Below are 16,742 nucleotides of genomic sequence, written 5' to 3' on the forward strand. Positions count from 1 at the left end.
TGGGAACCCAGGCCCAGCACTGCCCTCTAGGTGGAATCGAGGGGCAGGTCTCCCTGTGGCAGGGACCAGGAGTGACAGTGTGGGGGGCTGGGAGCACAGAAAAGGCAGCCAGCACCCTACTTGCTGCTCTTCCCCAGTAAGAGCCTGGCCCCAAGCCTGGGGTCCCCCAGCGGGCTCTGGCCCCACACTTTAGGGACCAAGAAACCTCACACAGCAATGGCCTGCTCGTGGTCACAGAGGTGGGCTCCTCAGGCCTCCTGTCTGGGCCTCCCCTCCCCCGGCGAGAGGAGGTGGTGACCACAGCAGCTCCCCAGTGGGGTCCTCCTCCCTCAACCACACCCTCACTCCTCAAGAGGCACATGAGAGGGAGGTGACAGAAGCAGCCAGCTGCACATCACACATCTCTCCAAAACCCTGGGAGGGGTATCGGGGCAGGAGCAGGTGCGACAGGAACCTCCTATCCGCCCTCTGGGGCCAGAGGCAAAGAAATGCCTGCACACCAGCTGCTAGAGCCCAGCGGCCAGCTCAGGGGGCTGGGGAGGGGACAGGACCTCCGGGCTGACTCTGAGCCTGCTCCATGCCACCTGGGTAGGGCGGAGGGAGAGTCGGAGTGAACTGTGATCTTTGCCTCCAGGGCTCAGCCGTGTGTACAGAACCTCTGCTGCCTCCGCTGTCCTGGCATCCGTCCCTCCCCTGAGCACGCCTTCTCCCGGACAGAGTCCGGGCCTCACTCACTCCATATCCACCCCTAGCCCTGAGTGCTGCGCCCACCTACGCGCAGCGGGGAAGCTGGGGTCACCCTGCAGAGTCGGATGAGACTGGTTTGGGCTGGGGCCTGGCTGAGGCATGCTGTGTTAAGGCCCAGGGGGCTCAGTGCAATTTTATCCCATGCAAGGAGCGAGAGATGCCAGGCCCAACGGCCTAAAGTGAGGCCCTTCTCGGGTTTGGGGCAGAAGCTTCACTGGATTCAAAGGAAAAAGCCTGAAGCAGGAGTCCAGAGACCTGGTTTATTGTGTAGACTTCTCTCTGAGCGACCCCTTGAATCTCTGGGCCTCAGTTTCTTTATCCATAGAATGGGCTGCCCATTCTCTCCTCCTAAACTGGTTCCTGTGAAACCAGTTGGTTTCTGAGAAAAAGCTGAGCAGGCACCTGAGTTCCCACAGCCACCAGGACCTGGGGAAGAGAGCCGGGCCACACTTCTGCTTTTCTGGCTCTGGGTTTCACTTGAGTGCCCCTGGCTCCGGACTCTGCCCCCAGCCTCCTGGTGACCTCATGCAGCTGCCTGCTTGGCCTGCTCCTCCAGGGTGCAGGGTGGGGTGGAGCCGGGGGTGGAGCCCCTTCACCACTCACACCCCCTGTGCTGTGAGTAAGACTGGTAGACACGCAGGAGTCTGCTGCTGGGCCAGGAGAAAGGGGATGGTCTATCAAGGGACCTGCCGGCCAGCAAAGGCCGTGGTTACGAGCCAACCTGGGGAGGTGGGAAAATGTGACAGGGTCATTACCTTCTGCCCACCCTCTCAAATGTATCCGCACCTGCACCCACCACTCCCTCCCCCAGTGGAGGGCCCAGGGTCCCTAGTCCAAGCCAACCTCCCCATCCTGGGCCCGGGGGACCCTCTTACCTCTCACTTGCTTACCTCAAATCTCCAACTGTCAGCCCCCTGGCCCCCAACCCCACGCAACCGCCTCTGTCCCTCTGGCTTTTCAACAAGCTTGAGGTCTCTTCATCGCAAAAGTAAGTGTGTGCGCCCCTGGACCCAGCTCCCCCTTTCTCGTTTTCAGATCCAACTGCTTGAGGCATCTGTGCACCCACCATCTCGCTGTCCACTCAGTCGGACACCCAGCCCAGATCAGGTCTCCCACAACTTCCCTGGTGACAGATTCGGTCTTTGTCTGGCCTGACTCCTCTCCTGTGCTTAGTCCTTACAATCCTCTCCCGTCCTGGGCGGCCTCTGCCCGGGGCCTCTTGGTCTGCCTCCTCTTCCTCTGGCTGCTCCCTCTCAGCTCTTTGGGCCCACACTCCTCTTCCTCTGCTCAACTCCTCCATGCTTGAGGTCTCATCTTTGCTCCTCACTCTACGGTCCTGGGGAAGCTCAACCGGCTTTATTAGGTTGACACCTCACAACTCCAACTCCAGGAGCATGAATCCAGCTGCCCACCTGGACGTCCTCGGGACACCTCAACAGCTGCGTGTCTCACACCCAGTTCATCTCCATTCTCCTCCTTCCCCCCATCTCAGTGTCACCTCTGTTACTCAAGCAGAGACATGGAGTCATCCCTGATTCCGGCTTCCCCTGCATCACCGTCACGAAGCCCAGGTGACCAGACCCACCCACGCCTTTCAGACCTATCAGTTCCCCAGGGACACAGGGGTCAGAGGAACACGGGGACACCACCGCAAGAGAGCAAACCTGCACATCTGAAATAGACGTTCCTTGGGGCAACTGGCCTGGTCAGGGCAGAAGGAAAGGGAGGGGCTTGTCAAGAGAGATTTAAGAGACAATTAGCTGCAATGCACGGCCTTGACTGGATCCTTCCTGTTCAAAAAACTGGCTCTGAGAGGCTTGTTTTAGGACAGTGGGGAAATTTGATGAGGCCCGGGTCTTAGATGATGTTAAGGAATCAATGTTAATTTTGTTAGATATAACAACGGTATCATGGTTATGGAGAAAAACATCATTTTTAAGAGATTCATGCTGAAGTTTTTAGGGGTAAAATATGATGAAGTCTAGAATTTATTTTTTTTGGCAAAAAAAAAAAAAAGAAGATAGAACAAACATGACAAATAGTAATTGTTAAATCTAGGTAGTAGGTATAATCATATTCATTTTAATATTCTCTTTCCTTTTTTGTATGTTTGAAAAATTTCATAACAAAAAAATATGAAAAATATCTCCCACACGCTCTTTCCTTGTTCCGCATCCTCAGTGTCGCTCCTCTACAAGGCATTCATTATTTCTTACCTGGACACAGATGGGCCCTTCCAGCTCTTCCCTACTCCCAATGCATCTGAGACAAAGTAATTTCTCTCTCTTGAAGATGCAGCTCTAAGGCCAGGGATTCTGGAAACACAGCAGCTTAAACGCACCCAGCTTCTCCTCTTCTCCCAATTGCTACCTTCTACTGCCCAAGCCAAGCCGGGGGGTGGGGGGGTGGGGAGGAGCAGGACTGGCTGGCACAGGTGAGGGTGCCTGAGACAGAGGCTAGAACTTCGGAAACCCAGGGGGCAGACTGGGCCTGTCACAGGACCCTACGGGGAAGGTAGGGTGACCCGCACATGAAATCCTTTTCCCTTAGGAGCTCATGGGAGCTGAGCAAGTGGGCTAAGCCCTCTCTGATGTTAGGCTGGAAGTGCCAAGGAGGTGGAAGCAGGGAGAATGCCTGCTGGTGTCTTAGACAGCAGAGGCTGGCCGGCCCCACAGGCCCACTGGCAGAGACCACCTCTCCTCTGCTCTAGGGCCCCCACCAACTGGGGAACACCAACAGCTCAACCCCAGCCCTGGTTTGCAAAGACATCAACTGCACTCCTCTGACAGCCCAGTGTCTGGAGAGAGGGAACAAACAGAATGACCAAACCAACTACTGCTATCAGACCCCAGTATAGTGGGACCAGGACACGCTGAAGGCACCATCACACATCATGGTGGGAAGAGGAGCTTGTCAGGAAGAGGTGACTGGACAACTGGGTGGTCGTCCAGAAAAAAATACTCAAATGTAGGTCTACATCTCACTCTGTCCACTCCGATACACCCCCAAAGGATCAAAGGTTTAGATGTAAAAAGTGAAGCCATAAAAATACTCAAAGAGGAAAATACGAGCAAAATTCTACATTTTTAAAAAAAGGCCTTTGTAACAAAGATTTAAAATCTAAAAGGATAAAATAAGTGATTTATACATTTGACAACATAAATGTATTTTAAGAATTCTTGTGTGGCCAAAAAATTCAATTAGCAAAGTCAAAAGACACACTTGGCAGGGAGATTACAATTCATGTAATGGACAAAGGGCTATTTTCCTATTATAGAAAAACCTCGTAGAAATCGATAAGAAAAAGATCAATAACTCAATAGAAAAATGGGCAAAAGATATGAACAGACCATTCACAGAAAAATGGTCCTGAAATACAGGGAAAGATGCTCGCTCTCACTGGAAAGAGAAATGCAAATTCAAGCTAATTTAAGATAACATATTTTACTATCAGATTGGCAGAAAACAAAACTTTGACAACACTCAGTTGGCAAGGCTGTGGGGAAATAAGCCCTCTCATTTGTGTTGGTGGGAGAGCAAATTGGCATAAACCCCATGGACAGCAATTCGGCGATGTCTAACAAGTATCTATCATTTACTCTTTGACCCCGCAATCCTACTTCTGGGAGTTATCCTCAGTTTACCTGCACATACGTGGAAGATGATTTATTAAAGCATTGTTCGTAACAGCAAAAGATGGGAAACGATCCAAATGTCGATCAACAGTGGACTGGTTAAATGAATTATGATACATCTCCACAATGGAAAACCGCACAGCTATAAGGAAGGAGACTATGCACAATCTCCAAGATACATTGTTAAATCACAAGGCAAAAAAGAAACAAGATGTTCTCCAAGATACATTGTTAAATCACAAGGCAAAAAAGAAACAAGATGTTCTCTAAGATACATTGTTAAACCAAAAAGGCAAAACAGAAACAAGATGTAGGACCATGGGTCCCCACATACTACCTTTGTGTAAGAGAGACAGAAAACCAAGTAATCAATTGTATATCATACCAGTTTGTATTTGTACAAAGCAACTCTGGAAGAATAGAGAAAGAATTCATAAAAGTGGTGACTTCTGAGCTGATGGAGAACAGCATGGAAGTAGGGGTGTGAGAGATTCTTTACGACACACTTTTAAATATTGCTTTGATTTTTAAAAACCACGTAAGTATGAACCTAGTTTAAAAAATTCAAAGTTCTTATCCCTAGAGGAGCAGGGAAATACAGCTACAACTTGAACAAAAAATAACAAGGCGATTCAAGTAAAGCACAAAAGAAAAACATAAGGACTGCTTTAGAACTGAAAAGATATCATTGTACTACTAACTGAAGAAGATAGTCACTCTAGAGATTCAAATTTGTGGTCTGGAAGGTCAAGCAGAAGAAATACCTCAAACCTCAGAAGAAAAGCACATAGAGACAGAAATAAAGAGGGAAAAGATAAGAAATTGGGAAATCCATCAGGAGAGCTAACTTGCAAATGAAAGAAAAAGTGAAAGAAACGATAATGGCACAGCAGATAGATTTCTCTAAGCTGATGAAAGTCCAGAGTCCACAGCCTGAGGGGGTTCTGTGAGTTCCCAAGGGGAGTGTGGAGAAAGGAGTCCTCACCACGGCACACCCTGTAGAATAGGTTTGATTAGGAACCCCAGGGAAAAGGAGAATCCAGGAACGAAATGGATAGTGTAGGAGGACAACAGAGTAGGAGGGAGAAAAAGGGATCCATAGCAACCTGCTTGAAGGGAAAAAGAAAACCACAAGGTAAACCCATAAATGTAAAATAACCCATCAGTAGTAAGATCAAGTCCAGTGTATCAGTTGTTAAACCAAATGTGAACTGATTCAATTATCCCATTAAAAGACAGAGTCAGCTTGGGTTTAAAAATACAGTGATATGATACATTCAAGAAATACACATTAAAAAAAATGATAATGGTTGAAAATAAAAGGATCCTGAGAGATACCAGGGAAACGCAAAAAAATAAAATAAAATGAGATGAAAAGTAAGAGTGGCCATATTAATAACAGAAAGATGGGATTTCAGATTAAAAGCACTAAGCAGGATAAAAGGGGACACCACGTAATGACACAAAGCACAGTTTGTGATGACAGAACAACACAATCTGTGTGTTCCCTATAGTAGTCAAATATAAAAAGACCAACTATTAAAAATACAAGAACTTTATAGAGAAAATTTGAGTGGAAGAGTTAATAAATCTCAATCAGAATCAGAATGAAAGACAAAAATAAAAAAGAGAAAAAAGAAATATACAAAGAAGTGCAAGTTTGAAGAATATAATAAATAAACTTGATTTGATACATATGGAAACTTACATCCCTTAAATAGAAAGTGCACATTTTTTCTATGTCTATGAAAAACTTAGGAAAATCATTTACTTGGTCACAAAGAAATCCACAAATAAATTGAAAAGTGGAGATTTTACAAATCTAGAAAAAGTAAAATATAAAGTGGCCCAAATTAACCGGAGATCTAGTGGGAAACTTGCAAAGACCAATTACCATTGATGGGGAAAAAAGTCTGCCACTGAAAAGGCACCAGGTCCAGAGGGCTTCACGGAGGAGGCAGAATTGTAGAAACCTTTAGGATTCACCTCTAACATCACCTTCCTGGTGAGGAGGCCAGCCTAGATTTCCCTCTGGCTGGTGAGACCCCAGCAGAGGGGCTCCTCCAAGTGCCCCCACAGCACCCTGCAGACGCATTCGCCACACCTCACCATAACCATCGGTTTGCCCGCCAATCTCTCCTCCTGGACAATAAGCTACCTGAGGGCAGGGACCGCACCTCAGTTTTCATTGCCTCCCAGCGCCCAGCACAGCCCCTGCTGTTGCCTGCATCAGTGAGCACGCTAAGCAAAGAATCACAGCATGGTGGTCAACACACCATGATGCCCCTCTGTCTGTAAAACTCCCCAACACACCGCAACGAATGGAAAGAAACCAAAATGCTCACGGTCATCAGATGGAAACTCCCCCCATTAGCCAAATGTTTGTAGTGGGGTAGTGGGGTTAAAGAATTCCTATGTGGGGAATAGTAATTTACAAATTCTGACAAGGCGAGGATTCCGGTTGTGTGGACCAGGAAGGAAGACGGCTGGGAGCATCTGGAGGCAGGCCCCTTCTGGCACCTCGGCTTCCTCTCTGGGCCTGAGTCGCTGGGCCCCCACGATGACATGGAGGCCTTGACCGGGCTCACTGCCCGGCCCACTGCATGCCGGGAAAGGAGAGGATGCAGGGCCAGAGCCCGGCCTGGGCAGAAGGGTCCTGCAGGCCTCACTCTGCCTAGGCAGCAGCTCTGGGAATCCCCTCACCACCACCTCCTTCCTCGACCTGAAAACAGGCCCCTGAATTTTAGAGAGAACTCCTACCCGCTGGGGACCCAGCCCTGGGAGCCCAGTTTTCCTTGACACCAACCAACATCGACTGTTCCCCTCCCCCCGACACTCTGGCCTGGGACCCTGACCACATCTGCTCATCAGCTCCCCAGTCGTGATGATGGACTTGTCCTGCCCAGGACCCGGCACTGACCAGCCATCAGGGGCTGGCATTCAGTACCGACTGCCGTCCCCTCCCACCACCGGACACAGACAGCTCCAGGAGGGGCAGAGAAAATAGACCTAGAGTGAGGCCAGCTGCTGGGGTTCGGGAAGGAAGGAGGGAGGCAGGCAGGCTTGTCTCAGGAGGCTGGGGGCGAAGAGAACCAGAGACTGAGAGGTGGAATGAGGCCCAGGCTCAGGGGAGACTGCCCAGGGGATTGCACCTAAGAGGTTGCTCCTTTCTGCCTTGAGAGCGGTGGGTGGGAAGGGCTCTCGGGTGGGAATGTAGGTGAGGATGAGGAATGTGGGTTGAGCCAGGTCATAGGCTGGGCAGTGGGGCTCTGGGGTCAGCCTGGGGCTGCAGGCGAGTCACAGGGAGGAAACAATCAGGCCAGGTGTGAAGGAACCAGCTGGGCCTCCCCAGGGCAGCTGCCCTCTGCGGAGGGTAGGGGGAGTTGTTGAGAGCAGGGAGTCCGGGCAAGGGGACTCACTGGATCCCCCATTGGCCTCAGCTCCCCAGCTCTTACCAGCCCCATTTTCCAGATGGCCCTCTGGCTGGCCCCAAAGGGGGATCCAATGGGTCCGTCCAAGGCCAGTTCCTTGATCTCAGTCACAGCCACCTGCGGCTGCCCTTGGAGTTTGTCCCAGAGAGTGGGTGCCAGGCCTGGGATCCAGAGAGGAGGGCGAGGTGCCTCACAGGGCCTTTTAGCAGGGGTGCAGGGAGAGGCTGGGTGGGGGCGGGGAGGGAGGGGACTGTGGTAAACTGCTGGCACGCCCCCTCTCCCCAGGGTCCCAGCTCCACTCCCTGGCAGGGCACTCACAGTTCGGGAGGGCGGAGGAGGGAGGAATGAGGTCCCGGGGCTTCTTGCCGGCAGGCGGCTGCTCAGGTGGGTGCCTCCCGGGCTGTTTGCATAAGACGCAGTGGAGCAGGCTGCAGCTCTCCCCTCTCGGTGGCCACTACCCGGCAGTGGGGCGGGCTCCAGTCCAGATGGCCGGCCTAGTGACCACACCCTGAAATCCCTGGGCAGGACGGCCCCTCGCCTGGGGCTGGGCCCCGCAGCCACTGGGGAGGAGTCTCAGAGGCTTCCCTGGGCCGTGGAGCACCTCCTCAGGTAGGGGGAGGGGAAGGAGGGGCCCTGGCTCACCCCACCCCTCCCTCCTCTGAAGCCTGAGCTTCTGCCCTCTGCTGGGACTTCTCATTCTCCTGCTCCGTCAGTGGCAGGTGGCAAGGGGAGGGGTCGGAACGCACGCCTCCTTCCCTGTCACCATGCCCAGGCCTGGGCACATACAGGGACTCAGGAAAGTGAACACTTGTTTACCCTGGGTTTGTCTGTCCTTGCTGAGGGGCACAGGGTGGCCAAGCCTGAAGGACACTCAGGTGAGACTTCTGAGCCTGGTGGCCAGGGTGGGGTTTGTGGTCAGGAGGTCAGGAACTGACCTGGACAGAGCCGACTCCTGGCTGTGTGACCTTTGGCCAGTCACTAAATCTCTCTGAACCTTTCTTTGTACCCAGGGCAAATGGGGGTACCTATTCGTGACTTCTGAGCTGCTGGGAGGATGGGCTCGGAGTGAGAACTGACAGGACCATTAGCCCCTTGGGGAAAGGGATCATGTTGTATCTTACATGCTTTGTGTCCCCAGTGTCCAGCATGGTGACCGGCACACACCAGGTGCTCATTACTTGCTAGCTGAGTGACTGGTGGATGACAAGGCTGTAAACTGCCTCATCATTTTATAGGGTAAAATGCGTAGAGGCTCCTCTTTTCTGGATTGGGGAGGGAGGGTTCCTGCGTCTGCCGATTGTCCTGCCCTCCGTGCCACCCTGCTGTCCTTTTCCCTTGTCCAGTGGCCCATCAACTGAACACTGTCCCCACCCTCCCTGATGACCCCATGTCACCTCTATCCTCACCTCCTCGCCCTCCCGCAGAGGATGCCAGTCCCTCCCCCTCTGCGTGGGCCCCTCCCTCCCTCCCTCTCCCTGGACCCCATCTCATCCCCCACTTCCTCACCATCCTCAGCCTCCTCCGCTCCTGCCCATCCCCTTAGATTTGGGGTTCGCCCTGGACCCCGCACTGGCCTCCGGCCACACAGCGTCTCTCCCTTCCCTGCCAAGCTTCTGGAAGTTGTCTACACTCTCAGCCCACATCCTCGCCTTCACTCCTCTGACCTCCTGCCCTCTGCCTTCAGCAACCTCCTTGACCAGCTTCTGATAAGGTGGCCGCTGACCTTCTGGTGGCCCCTTCTGATAAATGTTTGATGGTCTTTATCTCACTTCCCCTTTCTTCTGGATACTTCTCCTCAGCTTCTGGGCTAGCACTCTCCTGCTTTTCCTCCTTGTTCCCTGACTGTTCCTTCCTCTCGGCTCCTCTCTCCTCCCTTTGCCTGTCACCTCCATGTGGTGGCCCCCAGCCTGTCTCAGGCGCTCCTGTTCCCACATCCACACTCTCTCCACACCCACGGCCCCACCGTCACACACTGCGGGCGTTCTCCTGGGTGGCAGACCCAGGTTGGCCACAGCAGGCTCGGCCTCCTTCCTTACCTCCCCGCCCCAGTCATGCCCGTGGTAAACAGCACGCTATCCGCCCAGGTGTGCAAACTGGGAGCCTGGAGCGCCTCCTGATTTCCCTCCCACCCCCCTCAGCCCATCAGCCACCAGGTCCCCATGAGTCTGCCTCCCAAATCTCCCATCATCAGCGCATGCCTGGGAGGCCAACAAGGTCCTCGGCCATTCTCGAAGCCTCAGCCACAGGGGCCTTTTCTCAACCCCACTCCCTTCTCTGCTGAGTGCCTTCCAGCGGCTGCAGGATGAAGCCCATGGGCCAGAGCCCAGGAGGCCCCACTGGGCCTGGCCCCACCTGCTCCCACCCCCGAGCCCCCATTCCTGAGACGTAGCTGCACAGGGTGAGGGTGGGGCTGCAAGGCCCCAAAGGTGCCACATCTTCTCACACCTCCACCTCTGCCCATGCACCACGGCCCCCGGCCCCCAAGTGCAGCTCCATCACAGACGGTGGCATGTGCCATGCTGTCCCCTCCTGCCAGCTTCCTGTCCCAGACAGTGAGCCCCCAGGGCTGGGGCTGTGCCTCAGTCACCTTTACATCTGAAGGTTTACCCGGCACTTGGCAGGTCTTCAGTCAGTTCCTGCTTAGTGACGAGTGAGCAGAGGGGCTGCTGGGACCTGCTCCTCCTGCCGCCTCTAAGGAGGGGGCTCACCTTTCAGGAAATTCCTTCTCTAATCGCCACCACCTTGGACAACTGAGAGCACAGTGGGGTTTCCTTCCCAGGAGGGAACCAACTCCCCACCCCTGGAGTTTGTGGGGCTGGGATGTCAGAGGGACCCACAGCTGACACTTGAATAAAGCACTTCATGGGGAGGGTGCCATTATACCCATTACACAGGGGAGGAGACAGGACCAGAGACGCTAAGCCACTTGTCACACAGTGACATTAGGTCACACAGTGAATTAGGGCCAGAAGTGGGACCAGGCAGAGCCCCTTGGCCAATACCCAGACCTCTGGCAGGTGTCCCAGGTCCTCCCTGTGCAAGCACCATCCCCACTATCACCTGTGTCCCCCCATCCCACACTATGGTCACTGCTCGGAGCTGGAGGGAGGAGGGGCAAAGACACCACCTGGCAGTGACCTGGCTGCTGAGGTGATTTCTCTTCTCACGAGGTACCCGGATCTGGGGTTCTTTTCTCCCTTCTTTTTTCACCTCTGCCCTGGGCTCTGGGGTGGAGGCCCTTGGGTAGACCTGCAGAGCCGCGGCTCATGAGTAAGCGGGCTGTGGCTCCCCGTCCCTCTTCAATACACACTTTGCACACGCTCTGGGTCAGACCCTGTGCTGGGCGCGGGGGTTCAGAGGGCAAGGCTAGTTCCCCACTTCGAGGAGCGAGGAGCGCACCTCCAAGGCGCAGACACACACTCCCACCATCACCAGGACAGAAAATGTGGAGGGACCCCGGAGTGCGCGCCGGGAGGCTGCCCAGGAAACGGAGGGGCGCCGCGGGGAGGAGCGCTGGCATCCAGCCGTCCAATCGGGAGAAGCTGTCTGACCCGCTGGCAGGCGCGCGGAGCACAAGGACTTCCCCACCTTCGCCCGCTCGGATGGGTCTGGGTCCCCGTCCCCGTGCCTGATCGCCGAATGCTGTTCTCCGCCATGGCCACAGGGGGGCGACTGCCCCCTGCAAAAGGCGGAGCGAAGGCGGCGCAGACTTGGAGCGAAGGACACCCAGTTGGGACCCCAGCCAGTCTAGGTGCACCGCCCACTACGACCCAGGCGCTTCCACGCCTCGCCTCGTTGAAGGTGCGCAGCAACCCTAATCCTGAGGTATTATCTTGAGTTTATACACGAGGTCATCGGGGCTGGGGGAATTAAGTGGCTCGTCAGCAGCTGGCAGGTGACCCAGCAGAATCAAATTCGAGTCTTTGTAGCCTCAAATCCTCAACTCTCTGCACCATAACGGTGCGGAGACCCCTGAGCTCGCGGACGGACAGCATCCTTCCTCTGGGCATCCCAGACGCAGTCCTGGCACGTCGCAGGCATCAACGATTATTGTCAATTACATTAAGTACAAAAAGAGAAATCAGAGATTCGCGAGCTTCAGGGGCCATCCATCCACCCTCCCCTTAGGGCTAAACGACAAACTGAGACCCTGAGAGAGGAAGTGAATTGCCCACAATTACACAGCCGGTGGCAGATGTCAGAAGGGGGTCTGTGCGCCCCCACTGCCTCCCCAACCGGCTGCCTCTCCCTGAAAAGTTCCTAAAGTTGAAGACGTCAGGGCCGCCCGAAGGATTCTGAGGATGTTTTAAAAACGTGCTCTGTTTCGATTTCCCAAATTTACATACAGGGTTCTGACGCAAAAGGAACGCCCTCCCTCGAACTGGACTTCTTTCTGAAAGAAACCCCTCAAAAGTTTAAAAAGGAACTGAAATGTTGGAAGCAGCTAAAAGGGAAGCAGACTCTTTCACATCCATTATCTCATCTGACTCTCCAAACTCCCGTGAGAAAGGGAGGCAGGGAGAGCCGGCCGCGGGGCCACGATCCACTACTGCACACCAGGCGCGTTTCGGCATGGTTCTGATTTTAGACGCACACACCTGCCCCAGGAGACGTGACGCCCCTCGCCAGGCCCGCGGCAGCACACTGTAAGCAGGCTTATTGGCACTTCTGCAGCAAACCATGACTATTCACACTAAATGGGATAAATGAAGGCCGTCCAAGGCCTCACATTGGTTCCTGACAAATTCTGCCGCCAACTGCGTTACGAAAAACCCTTGAGCTCCAGGGAGCTTTGGCATTTCGGAAGCGCAGATAAGAAATTGTGAGCCTGTACCACTCGCGCGCCGAGCTTGAGGAAAAGGAGGCTCGGCGTGAGGGGCGCTCGTCCCAAGTCGGCGGACACGCTGCTCCGCGTCGAGCCGGCCTCTAAGCCCAGGGGGGCTCGGAGCGCCCCGGCTCGGAGCGCGCACAGGCCCCCCGGTCTCCCCGCTCCCCGCGGCGTACCTGCTCCGGACGCTCGTGCCGCGGCGGGCCGCGCACGTCCTGGATGGCCTCGTAGACGTTCTCCGAGTCGCTGCGCGCCAGGGGCCGCGGGCACACCCAGGAGCCCGCCACGCTGCAGGCCTTGAAGCTGCCCGCGCTCCCGAGCAGGCCCGCGGGTGGCGCGGCGGCGGCGCGCGCCAGGTCGTCCAGGGACTGCGCGGGCCGCACGGGCGCCGCGGGCCGCGTGTACAGGCAGGCGGGCAGGCCGGGCGTCAGGCTGCTGCGCTGGGTCGCGGCGCCGCGCCGCGCAGGGCCGCACAGGGAGCTCACCCGGCCCCGGGGCTCGGCGGGCGCGCCGTCGGGGCCCGCGGGCGCAGAGGCGCTCACGAAGCGGTAGTCGTAGGAGAGCGGCTCCGGGGCTGAGGGGCCCGGCTGGGGCGTGGGCGGCGGGGCTGCGGCAGGGTCGCCGAGCGCCGGCAGCTCGCGCACGTACTGCGCGGGCAGGTAGAAGGGGCGGCCGCCCGGCTCGCGCCGAACATGCCACCAGTGCTCCGTGCTGCGGCGCAGCAGCCGGTAGCGCTCGTTGGGCTGGATGGCGATGCGGCGCCCGTCCTTGCCCGTGTACTCGAAGGGATGCTCCACCAGCACGTACACGTCTCCCTCGACGTCCGCCGCCATCGCGGCCGCCGCGGCGTTTCCCTGTGGGCAACAGGAGGAGGGGCAAGGATGTCAGGGCAGCGGAGGCCGCGAAGCGTATCGCGCGAGGGGGATGGACGAGCTGGGTTCGAGTCTCGATGCTGCACTCGTCCGGTGCGTTCCGGCCTCAGTTTTCCTATCTTTAAAACGGGGGACTTGGATAAAATAATCTCGAAGGTTCCCATTCTTACGCTCAGTGATGGAATTATGACAACCTTTTCATTCTGTGGCACTGATGATAAGATTTGAGCCTTGCTTCAACGCCTTAATGGGGAGATTGTGGGTAATACTGGTCCAACTTTACAGCGAGAGAAACCTTGGCTCAAAGATCTGGAGTGATTGCCCTCGAAAAAGTCGACACCACATTTGCCTAAATGGAACCTCAGTTTCCCTGTCTGTGAAGTGGGAAGAACAGCCCATTCCGCCGCCCCGCCTCCGCCCCATGCCTCCAGCCCTCAGGGAATCCGCGTCCACAGCGCCTCTTCCCTCCAGGCGTTTGCGCCCGGGCCCGCGGGGTCAGGGGTTGGGGTGTGCAGGCTCTGGGAGGGGCCCCCGCGCCGCTCTACCCTGGGAGTGCCCCTGTCCCGATTAGTCCAAGGGCCTTGGCGTAAGGGCCCACGACTGCCAAGGCCGGGGAACCGGTTCTCTTGGTTTCTCTTTCCTTCCCCAGCGGCTCCACCACAGGCATGAACCCGGAGCCTGGCCCGCCCAGACCGGCCCGCACCGCCCCCTGCTCTCCAGCTCCCACCCCCACCTCCCGAGAGAGGCTCGGATCTCGGGCCTGTCCACCTGCTCTGTGATCTCCACATTGCCCCATGAAAGTGGCCCGTAGAGAATGCACGTTCACAGCGACTACCTGTGCGGTGTCCTCAGGGCCCCCCAAAGCTCTCCTGGAGTGGTTACCACCTCTCACCCCGCTCCCTGCCGGCTTAGCCTGGCTCCTGGTGTGTCGGGGGAGGGTCAGAGCCTAACTAAATCTGCCTGTGTCCCTCATCAAAGCCAGGAATTGGTGGCCTCCTCTGGAAGTGGCTGGTCCCTCCACACCTCCTGCCCCACAACGGTGGCCCGGGGCCAGCACCGGGAGCTCGGCCGCTTGCTGACACTGAGGGACGCGAGGAACAGGGTCCAGCCGCGGGCGCACAGCGCTCTCTCTACTTTCTTAAGCTGTCTTTCCTCGACGGGGGAAGGGACGTAAACTGAGTTACTGAGCACCCTGGGCCCTGGAGGCGGGGTCGGCGAGCTGCTTGGAGCTAAGCCAACAAGCCCCAGGGAGGACACCCCTCCTCTCCGCCTTCCTCTGGACCCCCGCGGCGCACTCACGTTGGCTGGGCGGCCTCGGAGCCCATGGGCTGGCTGGGCGGAGCCGGTGGATGGATGCGAGTTAGGTCCCTGCCATCTCCTTGGGCGGGGCTTCCAAGGGCTGGGCTGGAGAAACCCCGGGGAGCGGGAGCTGGCAAGGGGAGAAAAGAGAGAAGGAGACACTCAGGAGGGCTGTCCCCAACCCCCAAAGTAGCTGTGTCTGGGAGGGGTGAGGAGGAGCCTAAAAGAGTCGGCCTGGGCCGTTGGGGACATTGGGGGCGGAGCCGGGAGAGAAAGAAGGCATGAGGGAGGGGGCAGGGGCAAGGAGGGCTGCGACTGAAGGGGCGCAGGCAGGTTGCGAGCAGAGTCGGGAGAGGGTAGGGTCCCGCCCACGCCCGCCGCGCCCCCACCACGCGGGATTTGTCGTCCGCGAGCCTCTGCGCCCCCCGGATGCGCTGCTCTGGGACTGCTCGAGCCGGGCGCCGTGTCTCGTCCGGGCGTTCCCAATCCGAGTGAGGCCGTTTGCACCCTGAATCACCACCTACGAGCCCTTTCCAGCCGGATTGCAGGCGCTACCCGCTCCGGGCCCACCTCCGCCCTCCCAAGGCCCTTTCCGGGCGTAGCACGGAGGGCCTGGAAAAACTCGGAGCGGGGTTCCCACGGTAGGGACGCCCACCGGAGCGCAGAGTCTCGGGCTCGGTGGGGCGGGGACCCGCGCCTCGGCTCCTTCCCCGACCCTGGCGGAGCGAAGAGAAGAGGAGGGATGGGAGGAGGGGGGAGGATCCCTGGAGCGCTGGGACGGACCGGTCGCCAGGAGGTACCCTGGGTCCACTGCCCGGGCGACGCGAGCCACAGCGGCTCCAACGCTTGGGTCGGCATGGGGACCTGGGCCTGGGCCCTTCCCGCCCCCAGACGGAGGGCAGCCCTTCGCCTCCACCCTCCTCCCGGGGCGGGGGGATCGGGCCCGCGCAGCTCCCGCCCCAGCGCGGTGCGAAGGGGAGCAGGCGCGCGGTGCTCCCTGGTGAGGACCCGCCACCTGCGGCACCCTCACCCCCAGCTCAGCACCCTCCTCTCTGTCCGGCCCGGCCCCGGCACCTCTGGGTGTCTGCTCGCTGATCTCGCCTCCACTTGTCCCGACAGGCGCGCGTGGGCTTGGCGTCCGGCGCTCCCTCCTCCACCGCCCAGCTCCCGCGCTGCCTTGTTTCCTGTTCAACAATATAGCGAGGGAGGCACCAGCCGAGAGCGCCCGGCAGAACTTCCTCCCGGGCTGGGGCTGGGCTGCGGCTGCGAGAGACAATCCCCGGTGTCCTGGCTTCCTGTCCCCTCTGGGCCGGGCCAGCGCCCCAGGAGCAGAGACGCCACCCTCTCCCCCAGCACCTCCCGGGATCCTGGGCTACACCTGGTTGTCTCCCGGAGGTGGAGGCAGCAGGGCCAGGATGGTGGGGGGAGGGGGGAGGGAGCCTCCTCACCAACCTCTGGCCAGACATCCCTCCCACTGCTTGGTTCTGTGCCCCCTGCCCACCTCAACATCCTGGCTGGACTCAAGATCCTCACGTTATCTGGGTATCTCAGTTTTTTTTCCTGTAAAGGGGACAGTAACACCTACTTCATTGTTGATTGTTGAGATTAAATGAGATGCGCTAAGCACAATATATTGTTATTACCACGTTATTGTTATAAGGACATACATTAGTTATTATTATCTCTCCTTTTCTTATGACATGAGCGGTCCTCCTCTTTGGGGCTGGATTGAGGTCTCCCCCCTCCTTTAGGCAGGAGGGGGCGGGGACTTGTGTCCTCAGGCACCTTGCTGAGGATGGAGGCACCAATTCCAGAGGCAGGGCAGCACCCAGGTCATGCGCCCGGGCCCTCCCCTGGGCTTGTCTCTCCCCAACACTCCAACTGGGTTCCCCTCATCTTCCTGGAGCCCGCCACTGACTGCCGCCCCGCC

At 57.0% G+C, this 16,742-nt stretch overlaps 1 protein-coding gene across 4 annotated transcripts in view; it reads right to left on the reverse strand.

Annotated features, from left to right (window-relative positions):
- Positions 1–16,305, reverse strand: part of ARHGAP27 (Rho GTPase activating protein 27) — a 31,717-nt gene extending 15,412 nt beyond the window's left edge. For 3 of the 4 annotated variants that reach the window (XR_006890676.1, XM_046676417.1, XM_046676416.1), the window contains exons 1-3: positions 15,887–16,305; positions 14,813–14,942; positions 12,818–13,495 (exon numbers count right to left, since the gene is read on the reverse strand). Coding sequence is in view for 3 of the 4 variants with exons in the window: in XM_046676417.1 (XP_046532373.1) it covers positions 12,818–13,495; positions 14,813–14,942; positions 15,887–16,278 (1,200 nt within the window). In the remaining variant the exon portion in view is untranslated. Of the gene's footprint in view, positions 1–12,817; positions 13,496–14,812; positions 14,943–15,842 lie in introns of all 4 variants that reach the window. The other variant, XM_046676418.1, reaches the window with a different exon arrangement.
- Between the last annotated feature and the right edge of the window lie 437 nt (positions 16,306–16,742).

Source organism: Equus quagga, chromosome 11 (assembly GCF_021613505.1).
Source record: "Equus quagga isolate Etosha38 chromosome 11, UCLA_HA_Equagga_1.0, whole genome shotgun sequence".
NCBI classification, from domain to species: domain Eukaryota; kingdom Metazoa; phylum Chordata; class Mammalia; order Perissodactyla; family Equidae; genus Equus; species Equus quagga.